At 42.7% G+C, this 18,784-nt stretch overlaps 1 protein-coding gene and 1 long non-coding RNA gene across 4 annotated transcripts in view; both read right to left on the reverse strand.

Annotated features, from left to right (window-relative positions):
- Window positions 1–18,784, reverse strand: part of LOC119176075 (uncharacterized) — a 116,365-nt gene that overhangs the window by 13,671 nt on the left and 83,910 nt on the right. The window lies entirely within an intron of this gene.
- On the reverse strand, window positions 13,269–18,711 carry LOC119161541 (uncharacterized). The gene is made up of 2 exons (XM_037414081.2): window positions 18,216–18,711; window positions 13,269–17,223 (listed from the first exon to the last, which is right to left on the reverse strand). Exons 1-2 carry the CDS (start codon window positions 18,588–18,590, stop codon window positions 15,088–15,090), a joined length of 2,511 nt encoding a protein of 836 aa, XP_037269978.2. The 5' UTR covers window positions 18,591–18,711; the 3' UTR covers window positions 13,269–15,087.

Below are 18,784 nucleotides of genomic sequence, written 5' to 3' on the forward strand. Positions count from 1 at the left end.
AAGACATGGCTGCTGGAGGTGGCCTTTAAGTATGTGGTATTTTTAAGAAAGCACCAGATTCACCCAACGCGACACCATCACTTGGGGTCATCGGGTCTATGAATGGTTGATCGTTTCTCATGCAGTACGTCGCATTAGTGTAAGCGTCCATTCATTCCTCATTGTGTGTGTGTGTGTGTGTGTGTGTGTGTGTGTGTGTGTGTGTGTGTGTGTGTGTGTGTGTGTGTGTGCGTGTGTGCGTGTGTGCGTGTGCGTGTGCGTGTTCAATCAATAATGACAGGAATGCAAGCCATTGGGGTGGCTTTTATGTGAACAAGTCGTACTGAGAATAACAAGGTGTCCTTGCAGTCAGACAGCTGTTGGGAAGGGGATAAAGATGGTGGAGGGGGAAATAATCCACCTGGCTGGCATAATTTGTAGCACAGCCTGTGAGATATATTTTTTGTAACATGTCCATTACATTGCTATTCCCGTGTCTGATGGAAAGCTATGACGCTCGTACAACGAAGTCTCAGATAAAGTGACTCGCCCTGGACAGGTACTGAGCAGGGTATACACTGGGGGCAAAATGAGACGCGGTGCAAAACGCGTGATTTTAAATTTTCCGACCTCTGTAGCTAATACAAAAATTGTTTTTCTTTGTTTCTATTTTCGAGTGATAAGTGCTTGTATTTATATACCTTTTCATGAGTAAAAGTTGGTAATTGCTCAGCGTTCGCAAAAAAAAAAATTGTCCTAAAGTGGCTAAATGCATGCCGCTGCTCCGGTGTCTGTACAACAACCTAAGTATTCATTCTGTTGGTTTGTACGACTAGCTACATGACAAAAAACCTATAGTTCATTTGGTGTCTGGAAATAAAGCAGAAATATTTTTTGAGTTCGGGCATGTGGGCAAAACGCGAAAAAAAAAGAACCGAGCTGGCTTTGAAAGTGTCTTAATTAGTGAACCATTTTCTCACACTAACTATATATTATATTTCTTTGTTGAGGAAGGTTTGTACGTACAAAAAAGTATAATGTAGAGCTTCCTTGGAAGAAAACCATCTGAATTAGCACACACTGCTGTTCAGCACAGGACTCGCTCCCTTCGAGCTTTGTCAAGGTTGTTCCGTGTTTCCAAAGATGCTCTCTACAGGCGCATGAAAAACTTGGAAGAATCTCTCGAACTGTTCGCAAACGTGTTTTGGGGTCTAGTTTTCACAAAATTTCTCCAATCTGAAGTTTTAAAAAGAACAAACCCTCGAAAATCTAAATCTATCACAGTTTTAAAGCCCAGTTGATGCAGTTGAAAACCACAAAACGCCCATGAGGTTCTGCATTGAACAGGCAAAAAGAGACAAAAGTTGCGTCAGTGCATATCTAGCCTCCAATTAATGAATAACACAATGAAGTGCAGACGTTCAAAAGTATAGGACCAGCCCAAAGAGAAAGGGGTGGTGTTTGATATGCAAAGAGTTTTGGAGCAGCACAACCCAGTGTTCTGTATAATTTTGATGCATGGGCTGCAAGAACTGGGCTTACAAAGGCTGCGAGGGGCCCACAGAATAATTTATAAGTGTTTCTACTGTAAAAACAGCCGTAAAAATGTTTTCCACACTATCTTCTTTTGAGCCCCGCAGGTTGGGGTAAAATCAGACATCTGGTGGACTTTTTATTTCTAACATGACCATATTTATGTACATACATTGTATGCAAAGGCAAGTTTCTGCATTGATTAATAATGGTCATTAGTGAAGTATAAAAATATTCACTATTTTCTCATTTTTGTCGCATTTAACCCCACCCTACCCTACCCTGTAAAATAGAGGTGTTTTGGTGTTGCCAGTGTCTTTTCTAGTATTGAGAGACAACAAACTATGAAAGCCTCAAATGCAACAATAGAGCTAGTGGAGCTTTCGAAGTTAATCAATAGGCGTAAGGTAGCCGACATCAGAAATTATAACATGGAGAGAATTGAGTAGGCTTTAAAAAGTGACAGACTGAGCCTAGAAGCTGCGAAGGCAAACTTGTATATAGGCGCAAATTGGATGTATGCATTAAGGGACAAGGAAAGCAACGTCATAGCCTATATGAATAGGATAGCTGAGGGGGCTATGGAGAGCTGTACAGAAGCCGTAACAACCAGGATGGCATCGTAAGAAGCAATAATAGCCCAGAGGAATTCGACATCCTACTAGTAACGACAGGGAAGTGAGGAAAGCCCTAGAAGGAATGCAACGAGGCAAAGCCACTGGCAAGAATAAGGTAACAACGAACCTGCTGAAAGTTGGTGGAGAAATTGTGTTGGAACAACTGGGCACCTCATATACGAGGTGTCACTTGGCGGGAGGGGTGCCAGAATCTTAGAAGAACGCCAAAATTATTTTAATTCATAAGAAAGGAGACGTCAAGGACTTAAAAAATTACAGGCTGATCACCTTACTTTCCATTTTGTGCAAACTATTTAGAAAAATATTAGCTAATAGAATTAAGGTGACATTAGAGTTCAATTAACCAAAGGAGCAACCAAGGTTTTGTGCAGGCTACTCCACAATAGACCATATTGATCCTATCAGTCATGTAATAAAGAAATGCGTGGATTACAACCAACCCCTATACACAGCTTTCACAGATTACGAGAAGGTGTTTGACTCAGGTGAGATATTATTATTATTATTTGACAATACTGCTAACTCCTGGTGGAGTCGCCGCAGAGTGGGGTTACAATAAAAAATGAAGACAATACATAGCAAAGAACCAACACAATTAGTTAAACAAAACAGGCGCACAATGTGTAATGTGCAGGCGCACAATGTAAACAGGCGCACAATGTATAAAGAAAAAACCAGAAACAAAAACGGACACCCATTCAGGCCGAAATATAAGGCGAAAGGCAAGCAATGCATAAGAAAGGAACTCCACACAATCAACCGGCAAGCAATGAATCGAACAATTCCACACTGTTGGCCTCAACGGTGGGTGCATCCAGGGCGTTCCACTCATCGATCGTTCGCGGAAAAAAAGAATACTTAAAAACATTATTAGCCGTTTGATATGGAATGATTGAAAAACAATGTCGCATTCTGGTATCATAACCTGTTGAAAAATGCACATAATTGGATATACTGCCGTTGAGATGACCTTTAACTATTTTAAACATAAAACGTAATCGTGCGATTTTATTCCTCGCCGAAGTGTGCCTCAGATTAGCCTTAGCCACTAAGCCTGAGACCGAGACCCTATCGTAGCGATTGAAAATAAATCTTACGGCTTTGTTTTGGACTCTTTCTAGCTTATTAATATTAGATTGTGTAAAGGGGTCCCAAACAATATTAGCGTATTCTAGAATAGGTAAGACAAGTGTTTTAAATGCTATAGATATCAGCAGTAATGCAGCCACTACGAAATCAGGGCATCGACTAAATAAACATACTAAAAGAAATCTGCAGTGGATCCACAGCAAACATAGTTATCCATAAAGAAAGCGACAGAATCTCAATAAAGGAGGGTGTAAGGCGAGGAGACACCGTCTCTCCAATGTTATTCACTGCGTGTTTACATAAGGTTTTCAGGGCATTAGGAAGAGTTAGGGATAAAAGCCAATTGGGAGTATCTTAGTAACCTGAGATTCACTGGTGACATTGCCTTGATGAGTAACTCATGGGATAAATTACAGCTCATGATTACTGAACTGGACACGGAGAGCAGAAGAGTAGGTCTGAAAATTAATACACACAAAACTAATGTGCAGCAGTATCGGCAGAAAACAGCACTTTGCGATAGGTGGATAGACGCTAGTAGGTTAAAGGAATCTGTCTACTTGGGAAATGAAGAAATCGCGGAGCCGAACCATGAGAGTATAATAAATATGCACACAATCTGTAAAAACCTCGTGTAGCGGCTCCTACATCTGATAACCCCAGACGTCATTGTATACAGCCCTCTCTTATGACACATAAAAAGCCACCGAGAATGCAGATTGTCATCACTGATTGCCAGTCCACCAGAGTCTCAACACAATAAATCCTGACCCTAGCTCTCACTCTGGTAGGTAACTGTGATGATAAATACGAAGTTTTGACCCAGTGCACACATAATTTGTGTTGAATTTTGCTTATGTGTGCTTTGCACGAGGCTACCTGTCCAAGTTTCTTATCCAGAATAACTGCCATTGCAGCACTCTAATTCATTTGTTTATTTGTTTATTTATTTGTGCACTTTTACTAACTTCTGTGCATTTATGTGAGGACCTACAGTTGTCTCATAATAGACAATTTGGGAAGGAAAGGAACAGCTGCATGGATGTAGTAGATTGCAGTAAGTTGCATCAAGTTACCTTATTTTGCGTTAAGAAAGGATTTTAAGGCAAGAATGGGCCTTGCTATGAAACTAGTGCCCCATTTGAAGACTTGTGATCATAATAACTACAGCCTTATCTAGCTCAGTGATTTTTGGCAGCGTAATTTAATTTTTCAATTTTTACAGGGCGTAAAAAAGATAAATTTATCCTTTATTTCTGACATTTCAGATTCTTCTGACAGGTGCGGATGTTTTGTTAAGGTCTGCATTGACGTCGTAGTAAAGGACTGTGTTACCTGACTTATTCCGTCCTACCTCAGTGATTGCTCTGTCAAATATTTCATTCGCAGAATTCTGGATTGATATTAGGTGCTTACAAATGAAAACAGAAAGAACGTTATGCCTCAAACAGGGAGAAACGTAGAAAGGGGTCGGAACTATTTGTTCGCCTATTCATTCTGATTGGTTAGTTGGTCTCCGGGATTGGTTGAAAATGTGACAGGGAGTTCCGGGCTTTCTTGATTGGTAACATTTTCTTGCTTTCAGAAATATCTCTAGGCTGCTTATCGACGTGACGGTGACGTTGTTGAGTACATGGAATCTCATGGTACCAACTTCGTAATCGTGTAGAATGCGGAATTGATATTCTAAAGTCATGGCACTGAACCCGTGGAAAAACAGGCCTGAGGAGCGCACACGTGTACACATATACACAGCTTCCATGTATGGTCATCGTGTACATGGGACAATACTGTAAAACACATCTTAATGTAAAAGATTAGGGTGCATGTTAAAGAAACCCAGGTTGTCGAAATTTCCCGATCCCTTCACTACGGCGTCTCTCGTAATCATATGGTGGTCTTGGGACGTTAAACCCGACATATCTATCAATCGCCCCGCCGCGGTGGTGTAATGGCTAAGGTACTCGGCTACTGACCCGCAGGTCGCGGGTTCGATTCCCGGCTGCGGTGGCTGCATTTCCGATGGAGGCGGAAATGGTGTAGGCCCGTGTGCTCAGATTTGGGTGCACGTTGAAGAACCCCAGGTGGTCGAAATTTCCGGAGCTCTCCACTACGGCGTCTGCCATAATCATATGGTGGTCTTGGGACGTTAAACCCAACATATCTATCAATCAAAACGTCAAAAATGTCCGCGAAAAACCCTCCGTGACGTTGCTTATCGTGTGACGTTGCTTATCAGTCACGACCACCGGCGAGTACAGTCCGCACAGCCGCCGACAAAGTACAAGCTTGCCAGCCACGCGACAGAGTACGAGTGATGTAAGGCCCGCACTTCTACCGGGGTATCACAACCAGCTTTGTAAGTTAGTTCTTGCGCGGGAGTTATAACAATCTGGTCAGGCACGTGACTGGTTGTGGTTCGACTCCACTTTGTCTATTAGCCCCGAGAACGAACACTGGCGGCGCGGCAGTCGACGCGAATACACTGCTGAGACTGCAGCTGCGTGCCAGTTTTTGAGCATTGCAAGGTATTAAGCAAGCACAACTCGCAGGCCACGCGTGAGATAATTGAAGCTTATCAAATAAACAAGTTTGACGGTAAATGTGTAAGTTGCCCATCGGTTGCGTTGTTGCAAAAGGAGATTGCGTATCTCGATCTTTTTTAAGTTACATATGTATTTGTTTTTCAGCCCATTCAACAAGAGACCAGAGTTTTGCTGACATTCTATCGCAGTAGTTGTTCATGCACCCTTCTACGCATGCCCATTTTCTCATTTTTCGCCTATATATGTACACCAGTCCGATATTAAATCTTTGTTGAAAGTCAGCGCTCTTTTCTGTCCGTGTTTTTTTTTTTCGCTTCCGTAGATACGAAGTAACTACTTCTAGGTTGCGCTGTTCCTGCATTCAGTTATGTCCTACCAACTTGCCCAAGCTTGCACGCTCCACGGCCGAGTATCGCCTTTTTTGGCACCCGCCGTGTGCCCGCTCTTACGCGATGAGGTGGTGATAACTGCTGACAGATGCTATGAAAACCTACCAACCAAGGTAGAAGGCGGATTTTTACACTGCTATCGAAAGTTCAGTGAGCTGCAGAAAGTTGCCATTATCTAAAAAGCAAGCTCCCGCTTAAGTGGGAGATTCACTGTGAAAATGGTCGTACATTACAGCAAGGCATTCGTTCTTGTCACTGCCTACGCCAACAAACAGGTGCGAAAAGTATATACGCTGATGATTCTAACTTCATTACAACTTGGCGTGCACTCTGGGATTAGAAGACGTGTCCTGAAAAATTACAAGTAAAATAAATTTAACTAATACATCGCAGATATTATGCCCATTATTTGGGTGATTTAACAAAGTTGCGCGTTTTGTTAAAAGAGACCTTAGATGATCTACCATTAACAAGTTTTTTAATATATCCAGCATGTATACGATCACTCACGAAACTTTCCGCGAAACTCTGCAATGCTGGTGTACTTGAATTCCGTAAATGTTTCTTCTAAACAGCTTGTAAACAGGAATTATGTGGCCGTATATTCCCATATGCTTGAACTGCTGGCCCTATCGGACACCGCATCACAAGCGGTAATGTTTAATTCACGTGGGATCACTATGACTAACAGTCATTTCCTAACCGATTGAAGCTCTAAATGAGCGTTGTGAGTGACGCGGCTCACGTAATATCTAAATGGTGTTCGCCTCAATGAGACAGTGTCTGGTCTTGCAGGTCATATTCACATACAAGTTAATTAAGCGCGGGTGTAGGTGTAACAGCGCCGTTGCTACGATGCTGCATGAAATTTTCGCAATTATCCTCAACTCGTTTTTTTAGTGAAATGAAGCCCCGAAATTACTGTGAGGAAAGCGTCAAACTGCTATACGAGTGAGCGAATACATCAAAGAAACAAATAAAACTGCTGCTGTAGAATTCTCGGCCAAGCACTTTGGAGATGCTTTGTGAGCCTCCATACTGCATGTGTTTTTGCAAGTATGCGTAGAGCTTGGTACACAGGCAAAAAAAAAAAAGCTATCCTCGGCCAAATAGTCGCACGTGTCTGATACAAATAAAGCTTTCGGAAGTGAGAACATCATACCTCTGAAAACAATCGTTCGGGAAGAGAGCAGCGTAATAATGTAAACATGCTGTATTATGTGTAAAAACCATGACTTGAATACGAGACACGCTGTAGAATAAGTTTATTGCCCCGCCGTGGTGGTCTAGTGGCTAAGGTACTCGGCTACTAACCCGCAGGTCGCGGGATCGAATCCCGGCTGCGGCGGCTGCATTTCCGATGGAGGCGGAAATGATGTGGGCCCGTGTGCTCAGATTTGGGCGCACGTTAAAGAACCCCGGGTGGTCGAAATTTCCGGAGCCCTCCACTACGGCGTCTCTCATAATCATATGGTGGTTTTGGGACGTTAAACCCCACATATCAATCAATCAAGAATAACTTTGTTTACAAGCACATGTTCTTGCTTTTCACTCGCGTCGGTATGTCGCTACCGCGGCCGAGAATTGAACCCATACTCAAATTTAGCAGCGTGACAACACAAAGCTGAGCATAGCGTATGGCGGAGCACGGTAACCGTTGGTGATTCTACTGAACAAAAGTTTTTATCCGTTTTACTAGGAGCATTGCTGATGCTGTTTTCGCGATTCATCTGAAGCTTGAGTCAAGAAAAAGACGATCGCAAAGAGCGGAACAGCGTACGATGCGAGCACATGTTATATTAGGCACGCCACGGCAGGCGTCGAAGCATCCTTGCCGTGACTTCATCCAGGCATCCCGCCAGACGGCGCCACCCCAACTTCTCTGGGCTAATACGCCAAGCAACGACCTAGCATCAGCCAAGATAACTCCCTAAGATCAACGAGCTCCGTTGTTAAAAAAAAAAAAGATTTACGCAGTCAGTGTAAACTTCTCTTTTTTCTGTTTGTTACTTGAAACGAGAGGGTTGAAAAGCTTATTAGCAAGCTAGCTTACTAGCAAACGACTATAGTCGTTTATTACATACCTTCGCTGTTCGCAACGTTATTAACCTGGACCTTCGTGTACCGAAACAATGATCTGATTCGGAAGACTAGAATAATGTATTGTTTTACAGTGTAATAAATATGTAGATGTTTTCTTGGTATACATAGAAACTATTGACGCGTTGGCAAAGTGTTTCATTAGTTATTTTTTTTAACTGGAAAACAGCTACTTCCACTATATTCAATCAAGGCAGAGGCCTACATGAAAATATGTCCTGACATCGTCTAGTCTTGAGAGTCAACATTGTTGAGTCATTATTACTATTATTACGGTTGTTAATACGATACTTATTGCGGTAATAGTTATTATTACAATAATAACGCGAGTTTCTTTTTTCTGTCAATACCTGTTTTGAGAAAGTGCCTGCCATTGCACTCGCAACCATGCTACGATTGAAATGCGATTTTTTTTAACGCGATCGCTGCGTCATCACAGCGGCATGTAAAGATGGCGAAGTGCATGTGCTTCCACAGTCGTGAAGTGGGCTGTGAAGGCATGGGAGGCACTACCGCTGTCCGTCGTGCAGCGCGCGCTTCCATGAAGTATACTTGTCTGTTAATGAGCGTCGACTGGTGACAGGGCTACGAAGTGCTCGTAGACACCGATGGGATTTGGGTAGGGACGATAAATAAGCACAAGTGTCTTCGTTATTTATGAAATTTGCATATGGCTCCTTTTTTTCGTTCATTTTTCTTTTTTGCGCCATATATTATAATAGTCCTTATAAATGGCTCGTGCTCACGTTATATTTACCGTAATCGTGACGGCATTTATTTGCTTTTTTAAGAAAATCCAATGCTTCTCTTGTTACATACGAGGTCGCGTTATAATCATGTGCGCGCAATATGCATAAAATAAAACAAGACTACTTGAGAATTTCGAACGGGCACCTCAGTCTTTATATACGGCCAACCTTGTACTCAGCTTCCCCGATGGAGGCGGAAATGTCGTAGGCCCGTGTGTTCAGATTTGGGTGCACGTTAAAGAACCCCAGGTGGTCGAAATTTCCGGAGCCCTCCACTACGGCGTCTCTCATAATCATATGGTTGTTTTGGGACGTTAAACCCCACAAATCAATCAATCAATCTTGTATTCAGCTTCCGTGTAGATGCGACCACCGATGCTGGAATCGTACCTTCGACCTACTGCTGAACGGCGAAATCTGAAGTGCGCCATGGTGGAGCAATGACTATATGGTGTTCGGCTGCTGACATGAAGGCCGCGGATTCGATCCCGGTCGAGGCAGTCGCGATCCGGTGGAGGCGGAGAGGCCCGCGTATACTCTGTGATGTCAATGCACGTGGTCTACATGTAGAACACCTGTCAACACCAGGTGGTCTACATTTGCGGAGCCCTCCACTACGGTGTCTTTCATAATCATATCGTGATTTGTATACTCTTTATAGGGTCAGTTGCGTGCGCATTATAGTTCCTTCGTCATCAATTTCAATTTTATTCATCAGTTAATTGACAAATGCAATATATTGCACAGAGAAGAAATGACAAGTTTATGCATAGTTCATCACTTGATTGTATTATATTACGCCACTTGATAATGCCTGTTGCTCTAAAAAAGACTTGTAAAATTTATTGCGTCCGACGGCTGCTTTTAAAAACATTTGGAAGATTGGGTTTAGCATATGGTTTAGCACAGGGTTTAGCAACGCTTTACTTTACTTTAGCACGATATCTGCGCAATTCACTAATTCTTGTAAGAGGGATTAATATTGGTGTCCTAGTCTTATTACGCCGCAATGCTTAGTAATAAGTGCGTTACAATAACGCTCACTGAAGGTCTTATTTCCCGCAAGGTACGAGTTTCGCACGTAGATCAGACGTATTCATTGACGAAGTGAGACTAGCATCGTCTCGCGAATTGAAATCGTAGTGTGTAAAACGTTGTGCAAGTGCATTATAGTGATTTCAGATTATTTAGCGATGTACTAATTTCTTCATTAAGATCAGAGCTTCTTTTTTACTTTGTCTTTATTGTTATTGAAGCTATTGTGCGTAAGTGTAAAATGAGCAGCACAACGCGGTGATTGCTCATCATCTGTTACAGCTTTCAGACGTGAGCCGTTACATGTCCAAATTTCTGCCATAAAGAGACTACCTTTCGTTGGCATTTTTTTATGATTCCTATGCTTATTCGCAATATTTTTAAGAAAAAAAAATGACAAGTACCTAAATACGGGTGCTTTAACTCCTCAAGAAAGTACTCATCGCAGAGTTACTAGCAGAGTGACAAAATAGAAGAGCAAAGATCATGGGAAGCTTCAAGTTCATGACAAAAATCCAAAATCAGGGGCAAGTCGTATGGAAGATTACATGCAATGGATTAATTCTAGAGCACTTTGATAATTATACACCTCGCGTATGACATCTATCAACAGATATAAGGGCACGGCAGGACCGCCAGAATGCATCCGACTAATCCATTCACCTTCTTTACGCAGGTGAGAAAACGGTATGACAAGTGTTTTCGGCCAAATAACGTGTTTTTGGTTGTGCTGCCCTTACAAAAATGGTTCTTGAATTTCTGATTACATCTTGATATGTTTTTGATGACACATCAGAATGTAATCATAAACTCGAGAGCTAGTGACTTTTATCATCAAGATGGCAGCAGGCACTTAACAGAGAATACACTTCACAAATTATGCAGAAAAAACTACGCAGATTTTCAGCATGTAAACCTGATGTATAAACACTAAAGACATTTAACATTAAGTTCACAGCAGCCACTTAGCAGAGAATACTCAGTATATGATCCTAATTTTTGTGCGAAATATTTCCTAGTAGAAGTTAGCTATATCGCTTAAGAGATGTACACGAAGGTTGAAGCCTATAGACTTTTCATAGTCAAATATGGACCAAGGGGTTCAAACCCCGAACCTCTGGATCCAGAGGTTCGGGGTTTGAACCCCATGGGGTTTGAAACCCGTGGGGTTTGAGTACATATCACTTCGAGGAGATATATAATTTCGACCAACTTGTTTTGAGTAATATTTAGCTGTCTGATTTGAACTATGTGGTTTATCATGCCTATTCAATTGATCCAACACGGGGTCCGGACAGGAAGGTGTGGTCGAGTGTCATTTTGTGCTCTGTACCACATTGAGAAAAAAAGTTCGGGGGTGGGGGGGCACGGGCCCGCTACGCCACCCCTTGGATGCGCCTCTGGTTCAGACATTGATGGGGCGGCAAATTTTGCTGCATATTTTTACACAGCGTCGCGTTTTGACAGAAATGGCCTCGGTGCCAGAGGGAGGAGGTTGAGCGGGGGGGAGGCACTGTATAGCAATACTTATATCATACACCCCCCACCCCCCTCGAAGGACAACTCTGTGCACACCTCTGGAACGCATTTCACCTCGTTCCGAGTGCTAACTACTTTTTCCTGTGTCATAATCATGACTGGGGGCACAGCCAGGGGGTATGGGGGAGTCTTCAAACCACCCCTAAAATGTTCAATTTTGCATGAGAATATATGCACGCACACATACAAACCCATGCACAAACATACACAAATTATCGTTGAGCGCCGGCCGCCCTAAAAAATTTCTGGCTACGCTACTAATCACGACTGTGATTTTGCCATACCTTTTCAGCATCTCTTTGTCTTAGTATCAATGTCCAAACCCATTGATCCACTTTTGAAGTTGCAACCATTTTTGCTGAGTCACGGTCATCTAGTGAACATGGCTATAACTCTTATCCCATTATTTGACCTGTACCTTTCTATACAACCATCACAACCAGCTTCACAGTTGTTTAAACTTACCAGGCATCATTTTCATGCTCTGCTGACTCAACTCATGCCTTAATCATTCTAGGTTCATCATCATGGCTCTCATCATCGCTATTGCAACCCAGCTTGTGTGAACTACTGACACTAATATGCAATTCTGATCACTTTTTTTATTTTTTGACTGTCCACCCACTTGCACTGTCAAGCTATGAGCGCGACTATAATGTTAACCTAGCTTTAGTCATGTCCTTCTTCAACTTGGACATTCTTTGGTATATCACATACCATGATTATTCACTTTATTCGCGAAATATCAATTCTTTTTCAATCTTTTCATCATTTCGGCTCCTCTTTTGGGAGGTCACTTGGTAACGATACATATTAAAGCTTCCTAAAGCATTCACTGATGTGTACAAACACAGTGCAGATGTAATCTCACACTAGCATATAGGAATATAAATTACAAGAATTTTTCATAATTATCTTGATGAAATTCAGATATTCAATTCAGGTGCTACAGCCATGTTTTGTTTTTTTTTTCTTGGCAAGCAGACCACAAGTTAATTTTTTGTTGCGTGTTAGAACGTCGGACCCCAAACATGCATGCCGAACAGTGCGAAGATGAGTCTTCCTTACTTTTCCTGATAATGAATTGTCAAATAAGATTCCTTTGCTGATATGTAGGCAAACAAATCGAGGTCGATATTGATTCATATTGAAATTTCCATTTCTCTTACTCCATGCCATGGATGCAGAGTGCTTATATATGCATACATACATATACAATTATGTATATGTATGTATGCATATGTGTGGTGTAAATTAACCTTATTAATTGTAATATACATACAGAGAAAAGACGAAGCAGCAGTTTGACCAATATAAGGGCAGGAGTGAAGAGAGTAAGAGACATTAGTTAAAGAGGAAGCAAGTGTGGACATAAGAACAAGGTGCTTCTCGTGATGGATGGTTTTGACTAAGTGTTAAGGCTTCACATACCTCAATAGTTTTTAACCCATGGGCATACTATTTGTTAAAGGTGCACCATGCAAAGCAAACAGCTAACAACTGTCACCCTGACAAGGGAGAAAAATTTGCTGCGAGTTGCCCTGGAAAAGTAAATGTGATTGATTTTGCTGTAAATTCTACTGAAGTTCACATTTTCTTAACAATGACCAATTATAGAATCTCGCATATTGAGTTCTTAACAAACCTAACAGAAACAGAACAGAAAAAACATTTCTTTTCAACAAGTTTATTCAGAAAAGCACATGTGTGATTGATATCTTAAGCAATTTCGACGTACGATACCCATAAGTTTACTATACTTAAGGAACAGCTAATCCCCACAGCCATAATAAACCACATCCAAGAAAGTAAAACAAAGTAAAAACTATACAGATGCAGAGCACTTTGCATATATGTGTGCAACACAAAAGGTAATTACTTTAGAGCAGTGACTTCAGCTGTACACTGCTTATCAATTAATTATGGGAAACAATGAAAACATAAGAGCCTTCATGTTGACATAATATTAAACAGCCATATGTAACACAAAAGTGACATACTTGTGATACTTTTTTGAAGTACTACATAAATACCAAAACAAATAAATTTCTAAGCACATTTTGAACTAAGCTTCTTAGCAGTGTAATACACAATGATATTTGAATCGATCACCTCGATGCTCGATTCAAATAGGTCACAAAGCTTCAGACGAAAAGCACTTCAGAACCTCATGCCAGTGGTATCAACAAGGGGAGTATGGATGCTGCGATTGAAGCACAACTGTGTGAGGAGAGAACAAACACTAGTAACGAAAAACAAAGTTTTGTTAAAGGGTGAAGCAATCTTCATATTTTACAATGTGGGAATCGAGAGTAACCGCCACCCTGGCGCCTGTTTACCCAGCTAGCACGTGTGGCAGAACCACGGGGCCCCGAGTGCAGTGGCCCGCCGTTATTTGGCAGTACGGCTGCCGTGGCTATGCTGCCAGGCCTTTTGTCTGGTGAAAGTTGCACGCCAGCTTGTCAGAGTGGAACCACGTGTTCGGACATGTCCAAGCGAAGCGCTCGCTTACCCTCAGGCGGGTCACATGGGCACGCTAGCACACGTCACTGCGCTTTGCCTGTCCCTGCTGGCTGCCTGTGACATCCCCTCTCCCCAGAGCTTGCTTCTACCCGACGCTGGCTTGCTGTGAGATGCTCTCAGGCTGGCACGAGAGGTTTATGCCCACAACAAACATGTATTTGCCAATCAATTTTATTTAGGTGCAATCTGCAAAGATTGTACGGCCTCTGAATTATGGTGGTGCAATTTTAATTTTTGCTGTCCACGGTGTTTCGAGCTACATTTCATTGTGGGCGAATGCGTGGAGTGCAGTGTCCGACCAGCAAATTATCCTGCGGGAGGATACGGCCCACGTTTAATGCCATACTCATCCCTCGGTACATGCGGAAATGATGTGCTGAGCAAGGACGTCCGAGGACTTATGTCTAGATAACACCCCGGGACAACTGCAGTTCAGAGTAGTGTACTCACTGCACGCATCTTTACAAATCAGCAATCCTGGGACCTGGTTTCCATCGTCACGACACGGCATGCCTACCATATTTCATGTTATCGGTAAGCACATGGCCAAGCCATCTTTCACAATGCTCATAAACGATTACAGGTAAAGTTGATTAATCATAGATTAAAGCAAAACATAGTCTACATAGTGTCCATAAAATTTTGGTACTTATCGCCACATTTGGTGCTCATTTTGTACAGTGCAATAATATTTTACCATAACCATTAATTAAATTGCAATGGCATAATTTTAGCATGACTAGACGTTAATTCTTGGGAACGAAGCCCACGAACAACACAATCAATGTACACTTGACGAGAACTGCGTGTAGGTAAGGCAAACAATGCTGCAAATATGAAAAATAAGCTGCTTCTTGCTTTGCGGTACGCATCACAGATTTTTCCGCTAAACTCTTGCCAGGTGGTAAAGGAGCCCTCGTGGTTCTCATACTTCGATTTTTACATGATATGCCATGTCATACAGCCTCTACGTGGCCTCAGCAAGGAACTTTTCATTCACTCTGCAAATAAACAAATCCCCATCGGAAGCCAGTGCAAGACATTTTTCCACTGAAACAAGTGACACACGCTTGATTTCAGCAGTAGATTCAACTTTAACAAAATGGTAGGGTTCATCCTTGCAGAACACCTCAAGCATGTTGTGCTTCACAATGTACACCTGAACAGAGAGCACTGTCTCCTTTAGGCATGCACACTGTTCATGCCCCTGTGAGCAGTACACACTAATGTCCCGAAGGCGGCCAAACAACCCATTGATAATGACGAATGAATTTACCCTTCGCGATCTGTCCAGATCCGCAGTGCAATATGCAACGTTTCCGATGCTCATCTTTCGAAAATGAGTGCCATCCGCACTTCGCACTGCTTTACCATAGAATGTAGTGGTCCCATTCTGCACAGATCGTTTTCTTAATTCGTAGCCCTTCATTTGTGCCTTGAACAAATTCTGAGTGTGTGCATTTTCTCTTGCAACATTACTCCAAAGCGTAGGTAAGGCTTGCATGAGGAAGAACTTGTCAATAATCTGTTTTTCGGGGTACCTGGTCCCTTTGACCATTTTCACAAGCTTTCCATTCATAGATTCAAATCCGAACATTGAATGTGCCCACAGTGGACCCCAATGCTTCACTGTGTCAACAAGGTGAAGCAGCAGATGCGCATTGTATGTCATGTTTGTTATGCCATATAGCTCCTGGTACTCTTTGACAAACTTTACCATTTCATTTTTCATAATGTTGAGCCTGTCAAGGGCTACGCAATCGCTCAACAAGTAGTACATTATGTCAACGAATAAGACCCAGTGGCGGTAATTCTTTTCTGGAACATAGCCAGCCAACACAATTGGCGAATAAAACAACAACCAATTCCGCCAGTCAGTACATTTCCAGTGTTTCAGGTCATTCAGTGATCTTGGAAGCCTTGATATTTCCCAGATTGGTTGCAGGCTGAGCAGCTTCTCGTTCAATTCACTCAAGTGAAGGCGAAGCTTAAAACTACGACACCTCTTAGAGTTTAGCCACAGCAATGTCGTAGCTTTTACAAAACCTGCACACACAGCATGCATGTAGTCAACCACAAAGCCAGTAGGAAAGTCAAAGTGGTTCAGCAGCGTGAGGACACTTGTAGCCTTTATGCCACGGCTCACTTGCTCTTGCTTTCTTCTGGCTTTTTGGGCATGATGCTGAAATGACTCATTAGTACGGAGCTTTATAGCAGAAGTGGAGACTGGGTAGACACGGCAATGCCCATTACCCTTTGCAATGACATCTCCAGGATGCTCGCACCATGCGCAACCGTACTTCCCATTGAACTGAGTCATGCCCATAACTTCACATCTTGCGACACTGTCCACCGTGCATGGGCCAGGGAAAACCTTCATATTTTTTTTCTGCCCATGTGAATCTTCCCATGTCATGCCGGTAGAAGAAAGCACATTCAGCGACTTCACAAAAGGCAGGAGGAACGTATTCATTACAGGCTTTTTGGGCCCAAACCACAGACCAGCAAGGACGAGCCTCTGGACCCTGTCTTTATACGTCAGCTCATTAATTTGAGCAAGGAGAGGCCAGAATCCAAACTTGCTGCTTTCAAAAAGTGGAACACCATCGGTGTTAAATGTCAGCGAAACATCATTAGGACCCATGGGAATACTTCTGTAGCCAATGCCTGTCGTGATGTCTGTGACATCGAAAGAGGGGGACGACTGAGCACGCACAACCTCAGCTGTTTTCAAAATATCACAGATTTGTGATTCTATGTTAAATGAAAAAAAATATGATGAACTTTTTAGCAGTGCACTGATGTCATGATGCACATTGCAGTGCTCGCAAAAAACGGTAGATGCCATTTCAGCAGTCCCAATGTAGTTGCAACAATTGCTACAGTATAAATGTCTGTTCTTTGCACTCTCAGGAGAGCTGAAATGTCTAAAAAATTTGTACTTTGAACAAGGCAGCTCTGTTTTTTCCGGCAGATGAGCGCGCAATAACTGAAGCAAGCTCTCGGTGGCTTCTTTCGACGCGTCATGGCGGAGGCTGTGGCCCATAATCAGCAAAATGCTCTCTGCCCTGGTGATCTTCGAACCTGGATACAGCTCCTCGTCCTGTTAGATGCAAAGAAACAAAAATGTTTATACCACAGGCATGCACACAAAAACTACACGCTTATATGGTAGTCCATAACAAGCATGCATGTCCCGTCAGCTTAATTACAGCTATGACAATGGATGACTATTTTTGTTACCATTAAAGAAATGCCTGTCTCCGTGTCTATACACATTGATACATTAAAGCTTTCACCAGTAAAACACCACCTTTGCACATATACCAAAGGGACAGCAATGCCACGTGAAAAAGCATATTTTTTACTAGGTGGTGCTGTGAATTTATAGATTATAAAAAGAGTGCAGGCACGGATGGAGGGCGAATGGGTAGTGGGTGAACTGCAAAATGGGTTCCAGGAACAAAGAAGGTTAGGGGATAATCTGTTCTCATTAACGCAGTGCATTGAAACAGCAAAAAAATGAGCACAGCTATGTCAGTTTTAATTTGCTAAGCGTTTGCACAGCTGATTATGTGTGCTACAACAGCAGGCACACGTAGGGGCTTGTTTGGGAAAATTTATTTCGCATTGTACAGAAGTGAAAATAAAATTATGCCAAGATTAGCAAAAGACCGTAGCCAACGCTGGTTGTAAAGGTATGAGATAGCACTCTGAGGAGCGAGAGATAGATATATGCGAGCTTTTCGGCTTACTTGCTCTAAGTCTTTACGAGAGTACAAGTCGTTCGGCGGCGTTCGCATGCATGATTCAAACGCCGCCGGGCATCACTTACACTGCAGATAACAGTCGCATTACCAGTCGGCTCAGTGACTACTGGCAGCTACGGCGACAATGAAGAAGCATGCTAATAAACACCGCTGCCACACGGTGCACTCCTGATCGTGATTAGGCGCGATCGGGAAAAAGTTTGTCAACTATGATAGTTTTCCTTCGGTAGCTTGCGTAAACGAGCATATCACGACCAAGAAATTTCATCCAGATCCGGCCCAATTACGATCGAAAGTGACCGTGTGACACTGGTATAAGCCTCACCATATCGGCGTTTCCGTCTGATGGCTCACATGCGTGCGCTTCATCTCCACTCGTTTCCGCGTCCGAACTTTCGCTGCTTGTATCCGTGTTCGGCGAGTCGACATCAGTTGGGTCGGGTGACTTGATACACGCACTTTCCACGGACTTGCCAGAACAGTCGGAGTCATCGTTCACAGGAGGATGGCTGCGGTCACAGAGCGTTTCTTCGCTTGCAACTACACTGACTAAATCAGGCGATTGAGCACTTCCATTTTGTAGTGTGGGTAGCGGCGAAGCGTCCAATGAAACTGTCTTCTTCGAACGGTGCTTGGAGCGCACAGGAACGTCGTGCGTTGGGTCCAAAATATATAGGTTGTATTTTCGCTTCCGTTCCATGGAAGACCAGAAAACCTTAAGGACCGAAGAGTTATCAATACGATCGTCTCCTCGCAACGTTGTCAGAGAACATCTATCGTTGTTACGCTATTCTCCTGCACTGCACTCGTTCTGAACAAAGAGTTGTGGATTGGCTAGACTTGGCCCAGTGTGAGTCTGTAACCTCCATTATAAAAAACGAGTGCAGTATTATA

Source organism: Rhipicephalus microplus, chromosome X (assembly GCF_043290135.1).
Source record: "Rhipicephalus microplus isolate Deutch F79 chromosome X, USDA_Rmic, whole genome shotgun sequence".
NCBI lineage: Eukaryota > Metazoa > Arthropoda > Arachnida > Ixodida > Ixodidae > Rhipicephalus > Rhipicephalus microplus.